The 24,954-nt window shown below is 31.8% G+C and overlaps 1 protein-coding gene across 1 annotated transcript in view; it reads right to left on the reverse strand.

Annotated features, from left to right (window-relative positions):
* LOC129225180 (UDP-galactose transporter senju-like) overlaps nucleotides 1–24,376 on the reverse strand; it is a 39,762-nt gene extending 15,386 nt beyond the window's left edge. The window contains exons 1-4 of the mRNA XM_054859746.1: nucleotides 24,182–24,376; nucleotides 9,686–9,803; nucleotides 5,799–5,845; nucleotides 995–1,134 (exon numbers count right to left, since the gene is read on the reverse strand). Of these exons, the coding sequence (XP_054715721.1) occupies nucleotides 995–1,134; nucleotides 5,799–5,845; nucleotides 9,686–9,803; nucleotides 24,182–24,269 (393 nt within the window). The 5' untranslated portion in view covers nucleotides 24,270–24,376. The remainder of the gene's footprint in view (nucleotides 1–994; nucleotides 1,135–5,798; nucleotides 5,846–9,685; nucleotides 9,804–24,181) is intronic.
* Nucleotides 24,377–24,954: the final 578 nt, after the last annotated feature.

Raw genomic sequence — 24,954 nt, forward strand, 5'->3', positions numbered from 1 at the left:
CAGTGTGAAGAACAAAAAACAAGTGAATTCAGCTTTTTAGAACACGCAAATCCAATTGTGGTTATAACTTTGTTTAAATTCAAACTTCATTCTATGAATATGAAATTTCTATGTATTTCCAATAAAAGTAATCAAAAAAGTTTCTTTTCCCATTAGTTTCCAGTCATAAAATTTGCATAAAAATTAGAACAAATGCAGCCAAGATTTTGGGTATGTTCCTTTTGTCCTTACAATATTAGCCACCACTGTCATTATTGACCATCCTAGTCAGATCAAATTTGTTTAACACTAGTTTGTCAGTCTTTTTTCCCATCATAAGATTTTCTTCAGAAACTGCACCTTGACTTGTGGTTCAAGCAGGGTAAACAAAAAATATTTGCTGTTCAAATGAACGACCGAACAACTTGAAATAATTCAGCAAGCACACTGCAAATTGCAGAGAGAAATACAGAATAGTGTCCATGCGAATTTGCATCCCTATCTGTATGTGGACTTTGTAACTAATATTGAAATTAATAGGTTAAAATTTTCTGCTTTTGAAAAGACAATGCAGCAAAGAATTTACAACTTCTCTTGATTTTTTAATTCACTTTTTCAATTGTGCCAATCATTTTTAGTATGCCTTTGCACATACATAATACACATTTGAAATACATAAGGTAACGATGATTTATTTTACACAATTTAATATTGTCTTTATGCTAACAGGATATTTCACTGGTTTACGTTTGACAAATTGATTTCGTATACTAGTTTCTTATGCCAAAAAGCACATAAAACAGTCTAGACATTCCTAGCCACCTAGCTAGAATATAAGATTGATCAGTTTCAAATTTAACAATATTTTCATGTAGATAACAGCCTTAACTGGTCACTTGGCAAATGTTTAATCAATGCAACAATAATAATGAATTTACAAAATATATGCAAAAAATTATTTATCTATGTAATGAAAATAAAAAAAAAATGTTAGTGAATAGAAAATGCTTATTACCTGAAAAACTACTCCAGTCACAACTACTCTAAGTTGCAAAAGCAAATAGTAAGTAGTAGGATCAAACACAGAGAGATTAATGAATGTTAGATTGTTGTACAAACTGTATAAGAAAGCTGGTACAAAATACAGCATCATCACTAGAAATTAAAACAGAATGTTAAAATAACATTGAAGTTGAAAAACAGCTTGGTAAATTTTAACAGAATATAAAAAGGAGAATCTTAAAAAAAAAGAAATGTTGTTCTGAAAACTTGCATTTTTAGCACTAGAAACAACGTGAAAATAGAAAAAGAGAAGGGTTGCTTTTTTTGTTTTATTATGTCTAAATCTATGGCACACTGATAGCTTATTGAAGAAAATATAAGAAAATAAAATTTCATGTCTATGTATATTGAATTAGTATAATGAGGATAAACATGATAATTGTACACAGTGCTTGCACGTCATGTTTTTCTACAGGTCTATACTCAAAGATTGTTTATTTCAGCTAAGCAAAACAAATATACAGACTGGCTAAGATTCACTTACTAAGCTTCTTTCTATAAAATTGCTGTTTTTTTTTTTTTTTTTTTCAAAAGTTAATTTTACAAAGTAAGTTATTTTAGAATTGAAAGGAATTTCTAGGTGTATTATGCTTCAGAATTTTTTAAATTTAACTTAAGTGAAATTTTATGCAAAAAATCTTTTCTCTTAAGGGCTTTTTTTCTTTCTAACTTAAAAACATTAATTATTTTAATATAAAAATCTTTTACAATAAATAACTTATTAAATAAAAGTTTCTAAAAATTTCATAGAAACATGTTATAAAAAATCATATGTTTAAAATAAAAACATGAAGGCTGTCAGAAACCCTCCACCAAATGGATCATAAGTAGACCTCACAGCCCAAGTTGAAAAATATTAAAAGGCAAGAAACTGAAAAAAAAAAATAAATAATAATTTCAAGAAAGAAATACAAAACTTTCTTTGATATCTTTCTTGTGAATTCTGATCCCTCCGCATGCATGATGAGAAAGCAATATTCCCAGCAAAAATAAAATTGCTCACATAAAAACATGACAACCTGAATTTCGGAATCATAGCAAAAGCAAAGCAAAAAGTGAAAATTGAAAGTTATTTTAAAAGCTATTCTTGAACTAATTACAAATATTTTATTTGTTAACAAACATAAGATGACAACAGTTTAACATTTTAAATCCTTGAGATAATATTTCTGATCATTTCCAAAACAACTCAGGGTTCATACCCTTTAGGCAGAAAAAAATTCAAGCACTTTTCAAGTACTTTTCAAGGTAAAAAATTTTGTTTTCAAGGCAATATCAGAAATTTGTACTAAAAATATTGTATGCAGATTTCATTTACTACAAACACATAGAAATAAGGCAATAATACAAAAAAGTATAGGAAAACAAAATTGCTTTTTTTACAGCGAGAGACACTTTGATGAAAGATCTACTGCGTCGAAAGTTTTTCTGAAAATGTTTGAAAAGTTTGGTCATAAAGAGAAGCAGATACCAAGAGGTTTAATTTTGAGGTTTTTCAAAGGTTGCAGCAGTTAGAGGTTTGTATATTTTCTAGAATCAGCAAATTAATACTTAAAAAAAAAACCTTTCATAAGTGCTTTTAACTTTCATGGGAAGAAACTAAAATGCCCAAGTTCAATAGCATTGCCAGAGAGGAGTTTTTGAAGTCACTCCCCCCCCCCCCCTGGTTTCAACATTTATTAACAATAGCTATAGAGTGGTTTATTACAATATAAGGGCGGTTAGGACAAAAACACTACCCAGAAAGTTATTTCAGTTTGCACTATTAAGTTCTAAAAATATTAGGTTTGCAAATCATTTATAAGTATGCAAATCAATTATTTGTATGTATGTATTATTAGCTGTTCAGCCAATAAGGCATTTCAACTGTCCTCGAGTAAATTTAAAAATTAGGAAGTAAGAAAAGTTTATGAAAGTCCACAGTCCAGTCTCTACACCTCAAAATATACAAAAGCAGCTTAAACAGTGATAAATACTCTGAATGCAAACTTGAGCCTATTCAGCTTTCCTTGATTAACTTGCAATAGACAATAAATGTGCAAGTTCAGATTTATAGAGCCATATTTCGAAATTGAAAAGATTCACAAGAAGTTGACATATGTTATGACAAAAGTAGTTTTATTTTGGGAACAAATGGGTTATTGTTGAAATTAGAATTTAAATTTAGAAAGGCAATAATATTCAGGTGTAATTGTGATTGTGAGTTCATAAAAAATTACCTGAAAGTTTCAAAGAGCAAAATGGGGCGAGGGGGGGGGAATAATTTTTAAAACTAAGACCCCTATTACTTGAATATACATATGTACAACAATAACTTTTGCTATGCATACAATTCATAAAATAGTTTATTAAGTCAAAATATTTTGCATAGAAATACCATGCCCAGTGCCTGTTGATAACCAGCAACAGGCACTGGGACTAGCTAGGCTGGTCCTGGTCAATTTATTAGATCCAAATGAAGATGAATGACCCTCCTTTAGCTATCTACCCCTTTGCTGATTAAAGCCTCTTTCAGTAAGCTGCTCGAAGTACCCACAACCTTAATAAAGTAGTAATTTTGAACATTTGAGGAAAAGGGGAAAATTGGAGATATAGGGAGGTAAAAGCATAAAAACGAACACTACTGGATTTCAAGTAAATAATCATAATACAACCACCCCTGTTATACACCTTATTTATTTTAGCAGACATAAAAAAATGATGTACTTATAAATAAAATTCAACTTAATAAAATTATATAAATCAGCTTTATATTTAAAATACAAACTTTAAGTTAATTTGTTAGGTGCTCAACTGCTGAAATTTTAATTTTTTTTTGAAAAATCTGTTATGACCAAAAATTAGGTAAAGATAATCAAATTCAAAATTGCAAAAATAAATAAGCAAATAATTAAACAAGACCAAGGTAATAAATTCTTTAACTCTTTAGTTATTAAAATAAAAAATAAAATAAGCTAATCTGATGTAGCAGTGTCAAAATAACTACTAATTGCCAAAAATATAAAAATATTTACAAAATGCAAAAGGATTGAAATCTCGAACAAGGGAAGCAAATTTTCGCGAATTAAATTTAATGTTGTCATGTTTCCCATAAAATAAACTTATATTTTACTAAAATTAAACATAAAATACACTAATCTAAGGTAGCAAATATGAAAATAATATCCGATTAGTGAATATATTTAAATATTTGGAAGATGCAAAAAGATTGAAATTTCAAACACGAGAAGCAATTTTTCGCAAAGTCTGAGTTCGTTCGACGTGGCATGTTTCCCATGAAATAAATTTATTTGTTTTTTATTAAAATTAAACAAAAAATATACTAATCTAAGGTAGCATATGCGAAAATAACATTTGATTAGCCAAAATATTTGCAGGATGCAAAAAGATTGAAATTTCAAACACAAGAGCAATTTTCCGCGAAACCCGAGTAAGTTCAATGTTGTCATGGTTTCCAAATTAATTTCTTTGTTAATTAATGAAATTAAACAAAAAATAAACTAATCTAAGGTACCACATGTCAAAATATCTTTTGGTTGTAAAAAACAACAAAATATTTACAAGATGCAAAAGGTTTAAAATCCCAAACACGGAAGCAATTTTTCGCGATGTTGCATACTGAACACATGTTCAGAAAATTGCTTTGGTGAAATACTTTTTTAAAACTTTTAAGCACAATTCGTTGATTTTTGAGAGAATTTAAGCACTAAGAAACTTTTTCAAGGTTTTAAAACTTTTTCAAGGTTTTCAAGCACTTGAAAATGAACTTTTTTTTTCAAGCACTTTTCAAGGTTTTTCAAGGGCGTACAAACCATGCAACTAAAATCACGCGAAATATGCAGATGACAGTCTATTACGATTTGTCTTTCATATTGTTGCAGTAATAAAACTATTTTTATTCACACAAAAAAAATCAGCCCATGGAGCGATAGGGGCCAAAATTTAACCAATGCCTGTTTAGATATAGGTTCACATTTATTTCAAGTTTCATCCAGAATGAAACATTACTTTTTCAGATATAGCACTTGCAACAGAAACAAGAGAATGTTCGATTGTACCACCCCCTTTTCAGTTATTGACGTGAAAATAGAATCAGCTCTTGTACCAGCTAAGGGCTACTTGAAGATAAATTTTTGTTTGATTCCATTCATTATTTCTTGAGATATAGCAGTCATAAGTGACGAAAAAAACGTTCTATAGCTCATCCTCCCTTTGATCTTTTGACACTAAAATTGAATCAGCACCTGTATATCTTAAGGGCAACATATGGACCAAATTTTGTTTTATTCTGCCAGTTACTTTCTGAGGAATAGCAGGCAAGCATAACTCAAGAAACATCCCATTGCTCCACCTCCCTTGGAGGAATTCGAGCCAAAAACCAATGGGCACAAGTTCACATAGGGGCACATATGTGTATCAAATTTCGTTCAATTTCATGCAATAGTTCTTGCTGTAGAGCGGCCACAAAAAAAAAAAAAAGTCACACACATACAGACACAAACACACACACAGAGACAGACAGACATTTTCCAAAAATGATCGAAATGGACTCAGTACACCTCAAAACGTTCAAATCAGTCAAAATTCGAAGTTTTGCATGAATCCAATACTTTTTTCTATATATTAGATATAGAAGAAAGTAAAAGGGGGGGGGGGAGATACTTTCTTATCATTTTTGTTTCTATAAAACAATTTAAAATTAACAGCTAAAAATTTAATTCTGACAAAATAATAAGAAAAACGTTTCACATTCATACCTTTGACATGGATCAGAATGTCTTGAAATAATTTCAGAAGTGAAAATCTATAAGAGAAAAAATTAAAAACGACAATTAACAGATGTTATACTAATACAACAATAAACACTACATAAAAGGTAAAAAAATAATAATGCAAAATAAATTAACCTTGCATTTTTATAACAGTTGATGCATCACATCAATTTTATTAAACACCAGCAAAACTTTTAATGAAGCAGACCTCAACAAAAACGCTGAAAACTCTTGAAAGTATAGCAATAAGTAATAACTCTCATAAACCACAACCGAAAATCGGAAAACTTATGAAGGACGATTTGAGAATAAAAAAATATTAATATTTGTTTCAACATAACATTGTAGTTCAAATCATTCAGTCATTAGCCATTTAATATGATGTTACGATGATTTCATCTACTTTTGAAGGCAGAACTCAAAGTAGCAAAAGTCTTACTATATCCAGTTAAAGTGTAAAACAGAAAAACATTGCTCCTCTTGATTTGACATCAAAATACAATACAATAAATTTACATCTCAGTTTGTTCAAAAAATTCTTATGAATAAATTACAAAAAAAGACAAACATGAGAAAGAAACCAAACAAAACTGAGTTGCAGGCAAGTGATGTTTCTAGCTAAAGTTAATTTTCTGCAACTCACCTTCCATAATGAAATATAACCAAATTTGAAAAAATATAAAAATCCTTTCACAACAAATTGGTTGTAAAGGATGAAAAAAGAATAATTTTCAATGTTAAAATCATTAAAATAATTTATGTATAATTTTGTTAGTTAGAATTTGTTTTTTAAAATCTTTCATGAATTCTTGCATGCATCAAGTCTGATTTTATCAACACAGGGATGATACAAGAGATTATAACGAGGAGAAGAATAAAAAGAGGCATTTTGAACTATCTACATAAATAACACAGAGAATACGTGTGTAATGTATGTTCCCTATACTAATCCAGTTTACGTCGGATCTCGACCAAACTTGGCAGGGAGGTACTTGGGCACCCGAGAAGGAACAGGCGGTGTTTTCAAATGCCATAAAAGTACCAAACCATTCAAATTTTAATTTTAGGACTTGAAAATGGCATTAAATGACTCTTTCTACTCAAAATAATTATCCGATCAGTTCGATTTTAGTGTCATTCCAAAGCCCACAAATTTTGAGCTTTATTATGAGGTTTTATATATTTTAACTTTCCAACACAAAGGTGTTGATGCACTTCTTATAATTAAAAATGTTTCAAGTTTTAAGAATCTGTGCCATTCTCCAGCCATGGACTATCAGTTTGTACATAGTTTTGAATTATGTCCGGAGATACTTTATATTTTTATCTTTTTATATTATATATGGATCTAAAATTTCAAATTTTTAGTTAGTCGTCAGTGACTGAAACACATTATCACTTTAGCAGCCACTTTTTTTTATATCCAGGATTTTTTTTTTTTTTTTTTTTTTACTGAAAACAAGGGCATCTGAAACTAAATGGCAACATTAGCCAAAGGAATCATTATTTAAAAAATTTAAAAATGGAATAATGGAACTAATATTGCTGCAATCATGATTTGGGGGGGGGGAGGGAATTGAAGTGAACATACGGTGATATGGAACTAAAGATTGTTTTTATGTCAAACAAGTGAAACAGGTTAGAAATGATTTCTTAAAAATAAAAAAAAAATACAATGAAGTGATAATTATTTGTGTTAAGCAGTTTTCAGAAAGTGACTGGTTAAGTATTTTATTTAGAGTCCTAATTAAGACCTTTAGTTGGCAGGTAGCAAGTTGCGAGAGATTATTTTCAGAGTTTATTTAAAGTTAATCTTCCTTGTTAACATTGAAAAATCAAACCGATATAATTTTGTCCCAAAACAACAGTTAAACATCGCACTGCTAAATAAAAACGCAAATATTGACAAGCTAGTAAAATGATAAGAATATTTTCTAATCAAGTCATTATAAAGGTTCAACGCCAAACTCTAAGTGGTGATAATTTTGAAGTTGGTAACCCTATCTGAAGGGATCATATTTTTTCCCCACCCTTACTTTCCCTTTGCAGTTGTAAGTTCATTTCCATGATATATATTATTACTGTTTTTTAAATCATGAGAGGGGAGAAAAGTGCTTACCAAAGCCTGTTCAGAAAAGTTTATAACAACAACGCTGCTAATTAGCTGTGATAAAACAAACCAAATTATTTAAAACCAAACTTATTTTCAGTTCTTAATTTCTTTCCAAGAAACAAACAACGAGCATTATATTTATTTGGCAGTAGCAATTATTTATCACTTGCAGGAGCATCCCAAGAGAGTGCCGATTTTTTTTTTTTTTTGCAAAATTAGCAGATTTTGTATCAGCTGATCCCACTAATTTGACTTCAAAAAAGGTTCCAAAAATTATTGGTTTTATACACAGAAATATGCATTATTTTGCTTTCAGATTTGCTCTTTCAATAAAGAATTTGTGAAAGATCCGATCTTGTTTATCAGAATTTTGTGAAGGGTCCGTTTTGGTTGATCGGGATTACGTGAAAGGTCCATTTTGGTGGATTGGATTTTTGTGAAGGGTCCATTAATGGACCCAAATATCCTCTGGTCAGACCCCTGATGTTGCATAACACAAAAACGGTTAGTTGTGAAAGGTTTAAATTTCCTTCTGGACACTCATGTGGTGTTGAGTTGTGCACCTACTTTTTTTATTTAATCAGATACTCCAAAGGGATGTTAACCTGTTCTTTGTCGAAAATCAATGTCAATTTTGCGTATTAAGTTACTCTAAGGCATCTTTGAATACATATCTTGTACATGAAATACACCGCCAGCTCAGTCATTTCCAGCCAAAGACTGCAGTTTTGTGCTTATTAGCACTCATCAGCCCGGCATAGGAAAGCGACTGAGCTGGAGATGGAAAAACCTCTTAAGGAAGCCAAGAGTGCAAAACAAACTGGTAACTAATATAGAATTAGCTCAGACCAGACGAGTGACCGAAGCAATGTTCGGTTCAGCTCGAAAATTGAAGGCAAGGCATGGTATATTCAGTAACTTACTGAATATACCATGCCTTGCCTACTCTTCAGTAACTTACTGAATATACCATGCCTTGCCTTCAATGTTCGAGCTGAACCGAACCATTGTAGTCGCAATGCATATCTTTTAGTTGAATATTTCATGTTGCTTTGGGAGTTTTTGAAACAAACTTCTCAATATCTTTCCTTATTTTGTGTTGGAAGTTAATAGTTTTACAGAAGCAAAATTTCTATTCCAGATTTTAATGAAAATATTTTTTGAGGCACTAAAAATCAAATTTAAAATATGAATGAATCACTTCGGATTAAGCAGAACCTTGTATTTTCGAGATTCCACTGTACTACTTTTCTCCTTTTGCTTTTAAAAATATTTTGCATTCACCAATCGCCAACAAACTTGAGATTTAGGTAAACAAAAGTTTTTAATGACCACCCGGTGACAATAAATCAATTTTGATAAAATGTCCAGATACCACATCTGTGCTTAGCACAGCAGTGTACAGCACTCTAACAGATATTCAATGCTCCTGGAAAAATAACATGATTGGTTGATGAAGGAAAACAACCTTGAGTAATATAAGTTTCAGAATGGAAATCTCGGGCAAAAAGATCACTATTTCTGATTAAAATACTACATTCAAACCAATAGACGAGAAGAAAATTTAAACTCGGTATGCTTGCACTGAATTATGGTCCTCATTAAAAAAACAAGGTTCCTCTATAAAGATAGTTTATAGTTTCAAAGTTGAAACTTTAAATTCATTCTATGAAAAAACCGATGTGCTTTAATATTAAGATTTAAATAGAATAAAATACTAGAAATACACTGTTAAATTAATAATTTTTATCATACTTACTCTTTTATAAATATACTTGAAGAAACAAAAAGTTTTATTAATTCTATCATCATGACTACAGTTACAGTATTGTAAGAATACTTGGAATTGGCTTCTTTTGATGCAGTGACAAAAACACCTGCGGGTGATAAAATATACAATAAAATGTCATTTTGATGGCTTATTAAAAATATTGGTATACAAAGTTATAATTAAAAATTGAAATAAGTAATGAGGATGATGTTCCACAATTTTTTACACAGCTAGGCTAGGAGCACTAAAAAAAACTAAATTCCTACTCCCTTTCCAATAGAAAATAGGATTAAAGCTCAGAGTCCTGAAAATCTGAGTCCCAAAACTCTAAGGTTACGTTTAATTCAAGATACTTAATTTATATTTTAAGGTAAAATTTTAGCAGATAAAAAATTATTTGCAATAAAATCTGCCAATCAAAATCTTTTGCTGTTATAAAACTTCCTAAAGTGCATACAATTAAGTAAAATAAAGGTATTAAAAGGTTGGTGTCAACTATACAATAAGTGGCATGGAATATTCATGAAACAACTATCGGAGGTACCAACTTGGTTACGAACCAAAAAAGTTCTGGTTTCACCACTGATGAAATTTTGCTTCTTATTGATGACTAGGGATGAATTACTGGATGCATTGGAGGCAGAGTTGAGCAAATTTTAATTGTATGAACAATTAAAAATTAACAATTGATTAATTGGTAAACAAAACCACAACAACTAACAATTGATCAATTGTAATTGTGGAAAATTACAATTAAATATTGTTAATTATAGTTTACTACAGTTAACAATTAATTAATTGTTAGTTGTAGTTTGCTGAAATTAAAAACTGTATATTGTTTTGCAAAATTTAAAACTAACTCTTAAAAAAATTACTCTGGTTTTGTATAATATATTGTACAGGCGACAGGTCTACATGGGATGTGGACGGGTACCATATAATTATCTATTTAAATGCACATGTTAGCAACTAAAAAAAGATCAATTCTCCACAGTAACTTTATTACAAGCAATAAATTATTTACCGCAGCATATGACTTTTCTCAAAAAATCTTATGGCTCCAGCGAAATTTCCTCAGAGAAGGTATATTTCAATTAACAATTCAAAAACTTTTCTTTTCCAATTTTTTTTTTTAGTAATAAAAGTCTAAATAACATCTGAGAGAAATTTCAGAAATGTATCTTAATTATGTACATGATTGAAGAAAACAAAATTAAAACAGAGCGGTCTCTGAGACCTCACATCCTCTGTTATGAGTTAAACTAAAACAATGATTTACACAAACTTAAAACACTTAATTAAAACACAAACATTTACGTGTGGAAAAAGCTTGCTAAGACGAGACTAGTTCACGTGGCTAGCAAGCAATCAGCACTGAACGAAAATACGAAATTGAATAATACTTTTGATTCTGTACCCTGTGCTGTACCTATTGATACATAAAGTTAATTGTTAGTTTTAATTGTTTTAAAAATTAATTGCAATTATTTTAATTGTGAGAAATGATTAATGTACATTAATCCAATTAAATTAATTGTAAAGTGCAATTAATAGTTTAATTGCAATTACTTTTTTAATCAATTAACAAAGCAATTAAAAAAATATTAATGCCCAACACTGATTGGAGGTAATAACTCAATATGAAAAGGAGAATTTAAATTAACTTTGTTTTTCCAGAAGGACGAATAAATTGACCTTCTGGAATATCCCATCACAATCAACTTGACGCTGCATATGAAATTTCAACCTTCTATGATGAAACATTTTTGTGTTATGTGAGGTAGGTACATACATGTGCAAGCATACACATTCAAATGTACGACAAAAACTATCAAAATGAATTAGGAGACAGTCAAAATGAAAATGCATGTCTAGGTTGACTATAAGTTATATACTCTCAAATATCCTTTCAAAATTTCCTTGATATTGTTTTTTTTATCTTAAATTATACAATGGAGGGTCAAAAATCCAATGGTTGTGAGGACTTTAGAACTTTGCAGAAATTTCAGGCCGCAAAGAAACTAAATTCGAAAAATAAAAACAAAAATAAAACAGCAAAACTTTCATGTATTATATCATTAACCTAATTTAATAAAATTTTGTTAACAATCTTATAATTAAAACTAATTCTTGCAGTCCTTGATTTTAAAAATTTTAAATTCATTCGTAAGAACTGTTCTTAAAGTAACCACTGCCATGAGGAAACCATTGAGCTATCATACTAAGAGGAGAAAGAACCATTCTGTTGCATTGAAGCTCGCGTTTGAATTTCCAGCGAGTAGGGCAAAACATTTTGCATAATTAAGACATTTTGTTCAGTGAGAAAAGACTGCTTCTTTTGATATCCCTAACTTAGCAGATCAAGGACTGGTGAAATGCTTTTAGCAAAACACTTTACAGAATAAAACATGAGTTTAAACGCGGAAAGAGCAATTATTTTGCCATACTCACTTGGGAAAAAACGGACCGCCGAGTTCACTCTCCTCTTAGTATTAGAGCACAATGAAGGAAACAATGCAATAAATGGGACCATTTTTGGAAAAACAACTTAGCATTTCTTTTACGTTCTTGGTTTTCTTCTTCTCTTTGTTGTTCTTTTTGGTGTATTTCTTAAAGCATGTTTTCAATTTAACTATCTGAAATCATTCACATTCGGCTTCAACATGCTGAATCTTCTTATTTTTGGCTCATTTTTGTGTTTCTTTGATTGGACATGTCATTCATTACATTAGGGCTCGACCGATGGCATTTTTTGGCCGATAGGCCGAAGCCGATTGTTGGCCGATGGTTTTTCTCCAAATGGCCAATTGCCGATGGCCGATGCCGTTGGCCGATGGCAAAAAAAAAAAAAAAATCTTACAGAAAAAAATTGCTAAGATTGTCAGGGATTTAAAGGATCATTTATTCATTTCACTTTACTTCCTTTCTACAAATAGGGGATTGTAATCACAAAAAAAAAAAAAAATCAGATTTCGACCGAAATTTCTATTTTACGATCACCCAATTTAAACTTCACAAGTTTTTTCGGCACATCTGTACATGTATATGTACCTAAGAACATATAGATGATCGAAATATCCTCTTATGATATCTTCATGCGCATAAACTTGCGTCTCTCAAAAACGTTAAGAAATAGTAAGTTGAAAACTCATACATATGTAGTATGATCTAAAAGTTCGAGGACAAGCTGTATAACCTTACCCTGAATAGTTCACATTACTGAAGCACATTTATCTACAAAAGAGTCACTTTGAACGACTATGCACTTCTGCCAATGTTCGTATAGCTTTTAGAAGCACTTCTGGCAGCCATTTTTCGCAACCTCCTGTAAGGTCTCTTGCGCTGCTGCTTTAACTTCATCATGGGGATGAAGGCGACTTTCATGTTAAGGATGCACAGTTCGATTTGTCAATACTCTGATATGACAAAGAAATAACATAACATTTCGTCGGACTTAGCTCCGTGTGACTTTTACCTGTTCCCAGTAAAAAAAAAACATTTGCATGGACACCGCTTTCTTCCTTCAGGAGAAGATAAAGCTGCATCATAGAAAGTAGCGAAAAATGGCTTCCAGGAGTGTTTCCAAAAGTTATATGAACATTGGCAGAAATACATAGTCCTTCAAGGTGACCCTTTGAAGGTGGATGTTTCGGTAATGTGAACTACTCCTGGGCAAGGTTTTATACATCTTGTCCCCAAACTTTTGGATCCTACTACGTACAATCTGTATAGGGTGTAGTTTTGCTTCTCCTTTTTTGACTGCTGTATGATAAAAGAGAAAAAAAGCAACAGCCGAAAAAAAAAAGAAAGAAAGATAACCAATTGATTTATTTTTTTTAATTGAACACATAACTACGATTTCAGTAATAATGTAATAATGTATGGATTTAGGTACACTATACTAAAGGTCAAGATTTACGGTCGCCACTCGCCACGTGGCGACTCAGTTTTCAAAATTGGCGACCCCAAAAAATCTCTACAGTCGCCAACTTTTTTGGGGGGTTATTTTTATTTTAGATCCCAAGAAAAGAATTCCACACCACAGATGCCTCAGTACAATAAGGATTCACCGATAGAGAACGTACTCCGACTGAATGTTGTTTATTTTACAAAGCTTGCATGTCCTTTCTCACTGCCTGCCTGAATGTTGGTTATTTTATGTTGCTTGAATGTTCCTCTTACGCGATTCAGGCAATGTAAAATAAGCAAAAATACAGTGAATTAGGAAGCCATTTGCACAAGATCAGAGCGTTTGCTCCTTTGTCTTGACTCAGTTTTTCAAGTAATTAGCGTACTATAATCATGATTTCAAGAAGAAATCATTATATTTTAGATTATATTTTAGATAAATTTTGATTATGCCTTCAAAGTAATTACCTTTTAACGTTTTCAGTTTAGTTGCTCAAATGGTATATTAAATTCAAACTTTATTTTTTTACATCGTATTATACACCTGGGATTATACGAAGCTTTTTTTTTTCTTCAGGCCCATTTCAGAACCTGCAGATTATAGGCCGCCCGCCGATAATACACAGGAAAATATGGTTATTAAATTACAGGGTTCGTACGCTCCAGGAAAACCTGGAATTGTCTGGGAAAAGTCAGGAAAATTTCAAATTTTGCCCCCAAAAAAATTTTTTCCAGGGAATTTTGAACCTTGAGTTCTAATTTTCGTTTTTATCGATGTTTCCTGAAAAAAAAAATGTAAAAAGTTTTGAGGCGAAATGACGCTGGCAATAAAATAAAAAAGGCGAACCAAAAAAAAAAAACTTCCGCGGACGCCATTTTTGCCCCTCAATAGTTCCAAAGAAAAAATTTCCTAGGGTGAACAGGAATTATGCACAAATTTAACGGGAGAAGAACATTTTCCTTCTTCTAAAGCACAAGCCTGCGGACGGTAGGGTCAATTGAGAAAATCGTTTTTTAATCGAAAAGTCTTTTCAGCTACGAATGAAACGTAGTCGCCACCCTACTAGCAAAATTTCTTGCATCAACCCTGACAGATCTTGATATTATACGGACGGCGTCAATATTGACGTGTTTCATACTGCATAAAGCTTGCATAAAGATTAAAAAGCAATATTACTATAACAACACGTATGCAACATTGCATTCATCTTAAAATATCAATATTGATATTACCTTAAAATAACAACATTGCATACATGTTGATGCCGTCAAGATGATATTGATTTCATGCTGTCGCCGTCAAGGTAATTAGTACACAATAGAGCAGGTGGACCTTCGTTGATACTTGCGCATGCGCACAGTTCTTTCTACCCAGCGTCCCTCGCATTGCTGGCACATTGATTCAGTCGGTTCAGAGGAGTTGCACGTGGCTTTGCATTTTTTAGGCTTCGTTAAGTTGGTTGCTTAGTTATTAATGTGGAATAGTATTGTTTTAGGAATAACTTATGAATAACTGATATTTGCATTTGTTTATTAATATAGTACTAAACAAGTCATATCGCAGACGATGTGCGATCAATGTTAGAAATGGCCGAAAATAACAAAGGACATGAAGTCCAGAATTTCGTATTATCACTTCAATCTCACAAGTAAGATTAATTTTATTCAATGGTTATTTATGTTATTCTTTGAGATAAATTCATATGTTTTGTCCATGGGATATTTTCAATGCTGACATCCATTTGAAAATGTACTTTATTGTATTTATTTATTATTTTGCTACCTTTACTCTTAAATGTGCTATAAAAACTTCCGAAATTATTTCTAAATAGGCATTTTATGTCTTAATAATACAATTAGAAGCAAGAATTTAAAAAATAAGTCAAGTATTACGCAAAACGAAGAAACTTTCATTTTTTTAAATTAAATTGCGAGTACTATTAATATCGTTACATGAATTTCCGATCAGATGTCAGCTTTAAGAAAATATTCTCAGACTAGAAAACTATCTTGAAGAATAACAGAAATAATTAAAGAATGAAATTTAATTCTCGAGTTTGAAGTGAAAATAATACAAATAAATAAATGGATAAAACACCTTGCAAACGTGCTGATTTCATACTGTCATGTCAATGTATCCTGATATTTTCCTGTCATACCAATACGTATGCAATATTACAAAAGCAAGATCATCTTGCCTAGACCTTGATTTCATGCTGTCATGACAACATCTTGATATTATCCTGTCATATCAATACGTATGCAAGATTACAAAAGCAAGATCATCTTGCCTAGACCTTGATTTCATGCTGTCATGACAACATCTTGATATTATCCTGTCATATCAATACGTATGCAATGTTACAAAAGCAGCCTACCTTGATATTTTCCTGATATTATGCTGCATACACCTTGTCAGTCAATATTGTGGCAGCCTGCTGACAGCATAAAGGGAGTAACATAACAACATTGAGGCAGTATTAATGCAACATGATTTTTCTTGCATGTCAACCTTTATGCAATACTGAGGCAAGATATTTTGCTTACTGGGCATGTTCGGTCATTCATAAGATGGAAGTAGACACGATGCTTAAATGCCTAATATTCCAAAAACAAAGCAGAATTGGATGTTTTCTTTAACTGTAAACTAATGAAAACAACGCAAAATGTGCTGCAAGTTTTTTATTTTTATTTTTTATTTTAAATATGTAATTTTCTTGAGAAATGAAAATTTTTGTTCTTAAAACTTAATCTTATTCTCATTGCCTTGGACGCAAATGTGCTAAAAACTTTTCAACTGAAGTGGTTTCATGAAGATTTATTATTTTTAAATTGTTTTCATGCTACAAATTCAAAAAATTATTTCTTAATTTTTGTCATAGCCGCCATATTTGGTCATTCCAAAGATGGCATTACACAAAACCTTTTAAGTGCCTAAGTTTCCGAAAATAGCATTGGATATTTATTGCAATGCAAACTATTGATAACAACGCAAAATGTGCCCTTTTTTCCGGGTTATTTTCTGGAAAAATGCAAAATTTTATCTCCAGAATTTTTTTTTTATTCTAATTGATTTAGACGCTTATGTGCTAAAAACTGACTATTTTGTCTTATAATTGTAGTTTTTTAAGGATAAATTATTATTTGTAACTACTTTTATGCTACAAATTCAAAAATCTACTCATTATCTTAAATTTTTTACTTAGTCGCCATATTTGGTCATTTGCGAGATGGAAATAGACAAAAATTTACAAAAACATAATTAGATGTTTATCTCAATGTCTATTGAAAGCAATGTTTATTGAAAGTAAATGCGCAAAAAAGAAAATTTTTAATTTTAATGCAAGCATCATTTATATGCAAAAGGAAAAAAAAAATCTGATTATTGGCATTGGCTTATGATTGACGGATGTTGACTTTTGATAGAATGCATTATATGGTATGCCCATCGATGCAACAAGTTAATCATATTTATACTGAAAAATAGCTTTGTACTTTGCTCAATATGTTTTGTGTTACATACTAATAGGAAAATAAAAAGAATCGTAAACCAAAAGCGGAGAAAGATTGCTGCTGATTACAGCAAAACGCTAATATGCATGACATGTGGCATCAGAGAAACGTTAAAATAAGTTGAAAGTACATTGTTTTTAACAAATAGTTAACAAATGAAAACAATTTTTAACGAAATGTTTTTTTTTTTTTTAAACTTGTGATAGAATTTTTTTTTTTAAAAACCAAGTTTTTTTTTTTTTTTTTACAAGTGAAAAAGTTTCAGTTCTTACACATTGCTACTTTGAACAATTTTGACTATTTTGAAAATATTGTTACTTAAATTTAATTTTGAGTGAAGCGAGTAACCTGGAATTTTCTAAAAAAATTAACCTGGAAAAGTAAGGGAATTTTTTTTAACCAAAAGTGTATGAACCTTGTACTTTTTTCAAATTCCTTTTCTAAAACAGTTTTATGTTTTGCTTTAAATCTTGTTCTGAAAGTATGAAAATATTATGCAAATTTTGGCTCTTTAAAAAAACACACCATTATGTATGTTTTTTTACATAAATCCTCGAAGGTCGTTCTGATCCTATTTGATTCCCAATTAACTCAAACAGTCTTTATTCTGAAAATCGTCAAAATAGGAAAAAATTAATTAATTTAAAACTTAAAAAGGCAACTTGTTTTTGACTGCACAAAGCCCCCCGCACCCCGTTTTATCATTCCTTTGCCATAGTCAAAGTTCCATGTTTTCCCATAAATCCTGTATTTCATTATAAATCCAACATCATTAAAAAAAGAAATCAAAAAATATATTTCTATAAACTATATCTTATATTTCTGCTGTGATGTGGACAGTAATACTCGCGATCGATTAGGAATACGTTCCATTGAAAATCGTTTAAACAACGGGGGCTAGTTTCTTTTTATTCGAATAACAGTTGTAATTTTTTAATCTTCAATTGCATCAAATTAAAATATAAGCCAAATAGCCAGTCCTTTGATTGTTTTCCTTTCATAGTCATCCTAACATGGCGACGCTGCGTATTGAACGTAGTCGCCATGTTTGGTCATACTCTTAGTTCAAATAATGTAAAAAGAATGATTTTTTTTTTTTTTTTTGGAAATATATTCTTGGTAAATGCGAAATTGTACATTACTGGAGGAGGTCTGTAGTTAAATATTTTTATGCTAAATTTTTTTTTTCACTGTGGGATCATGGTACTGTGTACACTACTTTATTTTTGGCTTAATGATTTTTTTTTTTCTTATGAAACTTTAAAATGGATGGAATGAACCATTTGCTTCAGGAGCTCCCAACCTTCACCCTATGCCTCTTATGTTTCCATGATTAATATAATTTATATTTCTTGTTAGCATTCCTTTAGCATCACTTTCATAATATTTGTTTCAAAAAATACAAGTCGAAATCCCCCCTTCCCCCACCCCCATTCTTGTACTACAGCACTGTTTTCGAAACCCGGTAAAACTGGTGGCCACCAAGCTTTTTGAGCCTAGTGGCCATTGGCCACTTGAAAATTTTCTGAACCGTGAGGTCTACACTATACATAGCTAAAAAAATTAAATTATGTTGTTTAATCATTCAAAAAATATATACAGTAAAACCTCGCTATAACATTATTTTGGGGACCAAAGAAATAAATTGTTGTAGAGGGATATATTGTTATATTGAGGGCCTATATATTTTGATAATACAATAGGTTTTCTTTATTTAAATGTTATAGTATATGCATTGCCAAGGTGTAAATGTTTTTATATATAGTATATTTGCAATACATTTATTGGCAAGGTGTTAATTATGATTAAAAATATTATCAATTGAAATAAATTCCGAAAATAAGCTCGTAAACATACCTCAAATCCGTCTTTATTGAAAAAAATCCAATATTTTTGTTTGTTTGGCCGCTTTTTTGACTGTTAGGTCAACCAACAAGGTATACATTGAGTCCAAAGCACGAAAATGATCCTCGTTTGTGGATGGAAGACTTGAAAAAAATGTCCGCAGAGATTTGACTGATTGAAGTGCTTCCTGGGACGACAATAAGGATTGTGATGGACTCGTATTATCATCATCATCATCTTCTTCCTCCTCATCGTCTTCTTCTCCACTATGTTCCATCTCACCAGTAATTTCAAAGAGAATATCTTCATCAGTAACTCCTGCGAAAACAGTAAGATCGTCGTCCACTGTCAAATAATCCTCCACATTCACACCATATTTTTTGCCCGTTTTTTCCTCGAGTTGGGACACTCCAAACTGGTTTGGAGATTCAAAACTATTTCCTGATCATATAAAATATCACAGTCTGAGGAATTTTCATCACAATCAGATAACATTTTATCTTCTAAGACAACTAAACTGGCCTTTTTCCAACAATTCAGAATGGTTTTCTCTGTTACGGCCCACCAACTTCCAGCAATAAAGTCACATGCGTCCTTTACATTTACAGGTCTTCCACTTTATTTTCAATCCCCAGAAGTATCGATTCTACCAAACGTTTCCTATAGTATCCTTTAAAACATTTAATTATGCCCATGTCGTGTGGCTGCAATATGGAAGTGCAGTTGGCCGGAAAAAAAAACAATTTCAACGCATTGTAGTTTTGGAATTGAGGTGTGAGCAGAGAAATTATCAATCAACAATGCAATTTCTTTCTTCCTCTTCTTCATTTCCTTATCTAACTTCAGCAACCATTCAGAAAAATGTTTAAACGTCATTCAAGCCTTTTTATTGGCTTTATATTCCACAAGAAGACTTCTCACATTCTTGAAGCACCTTGGCTTCAAAAGATTTGCCGATAACAAGAGGTTGAATTTTATCTGTTCCTGTACTATTGGCACACAGAAGAACAGTCAATCTTTGTTTTGATTTCTTCCCGCCGTGACACTTTTCACCCTTAAACGCCAATGTTCTATCAGGGAGGAGTTGAAAAAACAGTCCAGCTTCATCAGCGTTATAAATGTCTTCTGGTGCATACTTTTGAAGAATATCTTTCATCTTCTCTTGTCTCCAGGCATTTGCCTCATTCATCGGAGCAGATTTTTTCTCTCCGTGAATTTCCTGGAAAGTGATTCCGTGGCGATCCCGAAAACGCATTAGCCAACCATTGCTAGCTTTTATGTTGCATATTTCCGTGTTTGTGCACATAACAAGGGTCCATTTATTGGGATATTTGTTGCCCTCATCTCTTGAAACCACTTCACGATGGCAGCATCAATGTTTTCATTAGTCGCGACTTTTAGTCGTTTTCGCTTGGGATTTACTGAATTTGATCTCACAGCATCTTCAATATGTTTCCTCTTCTTGAGGAACGTTGCAACTGTAGATTGAGATAATCCATATTTCTTAGCTGCATCAACCTGCTTCATTCCATCATCAATATCGCTGATGACGTTGAGTTTATCTTGAAATGAAATTTGCTTTCTCCCTGCCATCTTAGGGAAAAATACACTAGTGAATAAAATCAAATCTTTTGTTTTCGTGGATCATGTGACAGTGATGACGCAATCAGATGGGAATGTTACACCTTTTCGGATCATCTTCATTTGCCACTCACTCAAAAAAAAAATTAACATTTTCTGTTTTTTTTACTTGGCAAGCATTTTTAGATGTTTAGTTTCCCTCTCCATGTGCATGTTTTCTTTTCCCAAAAAAGAAAAAAAAAATACACTGTGGTTTAAACAAAATAAAAGAACAATCTCAGGGGGGAGGAAGGATGGTTTCAGCTCTTTATTCCTTTGGTCTAGACGCCTTTTGATACAAGGGCGCCTTTTCTTTTTGTTCATTTGTGTTGCAAAAGAAATTTATACGATTGTACTGCTTTTTCATTTATTTTGGAAGGTGCATTTTTGTTTTGACTTGTGAAAATAAACCATCTCCAGCGCGACGCCATTTTGGAATCGCATTGTTTAAAATATAGAGCGAAACTTAGAGCTAACCATTTTTAAAGAAAAAATAAAGTTTTAAGTTTTTTTTTTTTTTTTTTGAAAATAGGAGGGGTTACTTTCAGGATTTTACTGTACTTGAAAACCAAATTATCGTAATAAAGAGGGGTTGAAAACTTAAAAAAACATCGCTTTACAGGGGTTTATTGCTGTAGAGAATATTGCAATATTGAGAGGAGGATAACATTAATTTCAATGCGAGTTCACAGGGACCTCGAAATATTATCGTTGTAGAGGGATTTATCGTTGTATTGGATAGCATTGTAGCGAGGTTTTACTGTATATATATATATATATATGAAATCGTCAACAAATTATGCAATTAAAGTGGAAAGATTGCACATAGACATTTTTTAGTCATCAAATTAAACAAAAAGGATAATAGGGAAATTACAATATTAAATCACAATAGGAATATTTTTACACTTATTTAAAATTTATGAATAGAAAAGTTTTTAGTTTTCATAAAAGCTGTAACTTTGACATAATTTTTTTGCTGAAAAGAGAAATAGCCATGGAAAAAACGAGGTTCTTATTACGCAGCTACAATAAACAAACTCGATATTTATACCAAGTTAATAACTGAATACATATACTACTTGATCTGATGTTTGCACACATAATATTGAACAATCTGATTGCTTAATCTTTTGTGAAGCTCTATGAAAATATTCTAATTATTTTTTTCAATTTAACAATAATTTTCTGAAGTTTAAAAAAATACATAATAGAAAATCCTCGAAACTTTTTGATAACATATTATTAAAAATATGATGAAAATAAAAATAATTTATTTGTCGATTTTATAAAAAAAAATAAAAATAGTAACTTACAATAGAAAAAACTTGATCGCTATAAATGATACAAAAAAGATAGCGCATTACGAAATATAAGTGAAACAAGTATGAGAAATACAATGCAAAATGACATTTCTTGAGCAAAATAAATAATCCCTAAATATTTAAGAAAATCTTCAAACGATGAGGGAGGGGGGGGGGAATCACCCTCTGATTTTGGAGAGACTCGCAACATTAAACAACGGCCCCATACACACAACTTCGGCCACATTTTTTTTAGTACAGAACCGCTACCACCAACGCGTCGGAAGGGTTTCTGAATCTACTACAACACTTCCGAAGAAAAAATTCAGAAGATTCTTTGATTTCCGAATTATGTCCTATTCAAAACGTCTTTAATCAATTTCTTACATTAATGTTCAAAATTTTTCCTAAGTTTTTTTAAAAAAATTATAATTTTATGAATGGTATTAGTTTTAAAACAACTCGGAAGTACAACTAGAGTTCAATTTCAGAAAAGGGGGAGGGGAGGGGGCACGCAAGTGTTCTCAGAAATACAAAAAATACTCATAAAAAATTGAGTTCAAAATAATCATAAGTATTGAGCGGAAAAACCCTTTTAAAGCTTGCACCCGAGTTTGTTTTGACGTGCAGTGGCGACTTTAAAATATAGCAAATGTTGTAATTGCGCGAGAGGCCCCCATAACCATAGGGGCACCGTAGGAGTTACAAAAATGCTTATGATAAATGTTTTACAACTTCCGTGATAGAGAAATAGGGCACCGAAACGTATTTCGACTGGCCCCAAACTTGTAACTCCGCCGAAGCGATACAGAAAAGATTGCATTACTGTGATTCATATTACAAATATCGAAAATTAAACATTAGCGTCGGTTCAATGGGAATCTAACAAAATGACACAAAAACGGTTTCGCCATCTCACATTTGCTTCCAAGTTAGTCTCCAATCCAGCAAAAATATATCACCAAATGATCACCTAGTCTGAGACGCTATATTAGTTTTGCATTGAAATAAGTAATTAATAGCCACAAAAAATGAGTAAATAGACTTTTTAGAACACCCGATCGAAAACAAAAAGGGAAGTGCACAACTGGAACGTACGCAGACCCCCCATCCATGCGAAATTTAACCTTCTACAGCTTACCATTTTTGAGTTATGACTTATGAGAGATACATATGTACATCCAGCCGCAAAAAAAAAACAAAAACAACGCAATAATTAACTTGTTTGGTACCTGAATGCAGTATTAAAAACTCTTTCAGGGGTAACTAAAATAGAAATTCATACTGAAATTTAAGTAAACAATTTTATATAAAAACAATAACTCCCATTACTTTGTATTAAAAGTAAAACAGAAAAGGTCCCTTTTTTCGAAAACATCGGCCAATTCCATCGGGTTTTCGATGCTTTTAGGGCCGATGTTTCCTGAAAGTTAGCATCGGCCGCCGATGCTGATGGCTAAATTCTTGAACCATCGGCGCCGATGCATCGGCCGAGTCCTACATTACATAAGTGTTTTGCTGCAATTGTAGTTATCTTTTTGCAGTTTCATGCTTTCAATTTACAATATTTCTCACTCTTTCTTTAGTGCACAATACAAAGCATACTTTGCAAATTTTAATTTAGTGATGTAACATACTTCTATTAATTTTTTAGGAACATTTAGACTGTCCACATATGTGTCCAAAACAGTGTCTATGTGTGCTCATAGCTTATAATTTTTTAAAAGCTAAGCAAAAAGTTTTTAATTTTTTTAAACTAAATTCGATTTATAAATCACAACTATCACTCAACAAGTTATTTACTTGAAAATATTTAATTTCATGATGCAATATAAGGATGTATAGTTAGCATTCAAATAAATAAAGCATAAATTACATTAAAGTTTCGAAAATCTTTCAGAAAACTGGGAAAGTTTCACTGTCAATTGCTTCACATTTGTCTTGGGGAAATAGATCATGATACTATTATTGAGAGAAAAAAATCTTAATAATTTTCAATTGTAATAAATTTGGGAAAATTGAGCAGGTCCATATGTGCCTTCTCTCCCTTACAACAGATTTGAAGTCAGTTTTTATATCAATGCTAGCTCTGTTCCCGGCATTGCACAGGCTACCTAAAAACTGACAGATATTAATAGCATGGATTGCACATTTTAAAAATTAAAAATAATTGAATGGGGTCGAAGACAGTGAATGTAGCAATTTCAAAATGCAGAATTAAAATGAAAAAATTCATAACAAGAAAGAAAAATACGAATACAAAATAATAATTAGTGTGATTCTATAAACAAACCTTGATTAACATATAACACCATATAGGCTATGAAGACAGCAGCACTTAATTTCGTAGGAAACACTTCAGACAGAATAAGTTTTGCCATGATTTAAATAATTAGACTCCAATCTAGTGTATTTGGAATTCAAGCAAAACCAGGAGATGTAAACAATCGCGTTCTAAAAAGTAATAGACACTGCCGGCCCGACCTCCCTCAACCTCAAAAACAATAATGACAACACGTTCACAAACATAAAAGAAAAGTTACAGTGAATTTTCACGACAAGCACAAAGACTAGGCACTACACGATCCACTATAGTTGCGTTCGACGAGCTCAACCGGTCTACCGCTGACTAACCGGTAGTTAAACACAGCGTTCTTGAGAGCTGTCTTTCCCGCACCTCATTTCGATCGAACTTGGCTTCTTTTTCACTTTTTTGTTTTGTTGGGACTATATTTTGCACTATTCATTCTTTGAGAAACAAGAAACAACTCATCCTAATACGTTTTTTACCTTCCGGGAGTAAATGAAATATGATCCCTGCTAAACCACTTAACCGCGCGATTTCTAATATAAAATATCGACTTGGAAAATATCACGTAAAAATGTGTCTGACACCCCCCCCCCCCCAAGTAATTGTATGTAGAGATTTTTCCAACCCTGCTCCCCCCTCCCCTTCGACACTCTTACGTAATTAATGAATGGCCCCTAATCAGGGACCGATTTACACACCTGGGTGCCCCGGGTCACTGACAAATATGGTGTCCCCCCCCCCACGCCCACACACAC

Source organism: Uloborus diversus, chromosome 6 (assembly GCF_026930045.1).
Source record: "Uloborus diversus isolate 005 chromosome 6, Udiv.v.3.1, whole genome shotgun sequence".
Lineage (NCBI taxonomy): Eukaryota > Metazoa > Arthropoda > Arachnida > Araneae > Uloboridae > Uloborus > Uloborus diversus.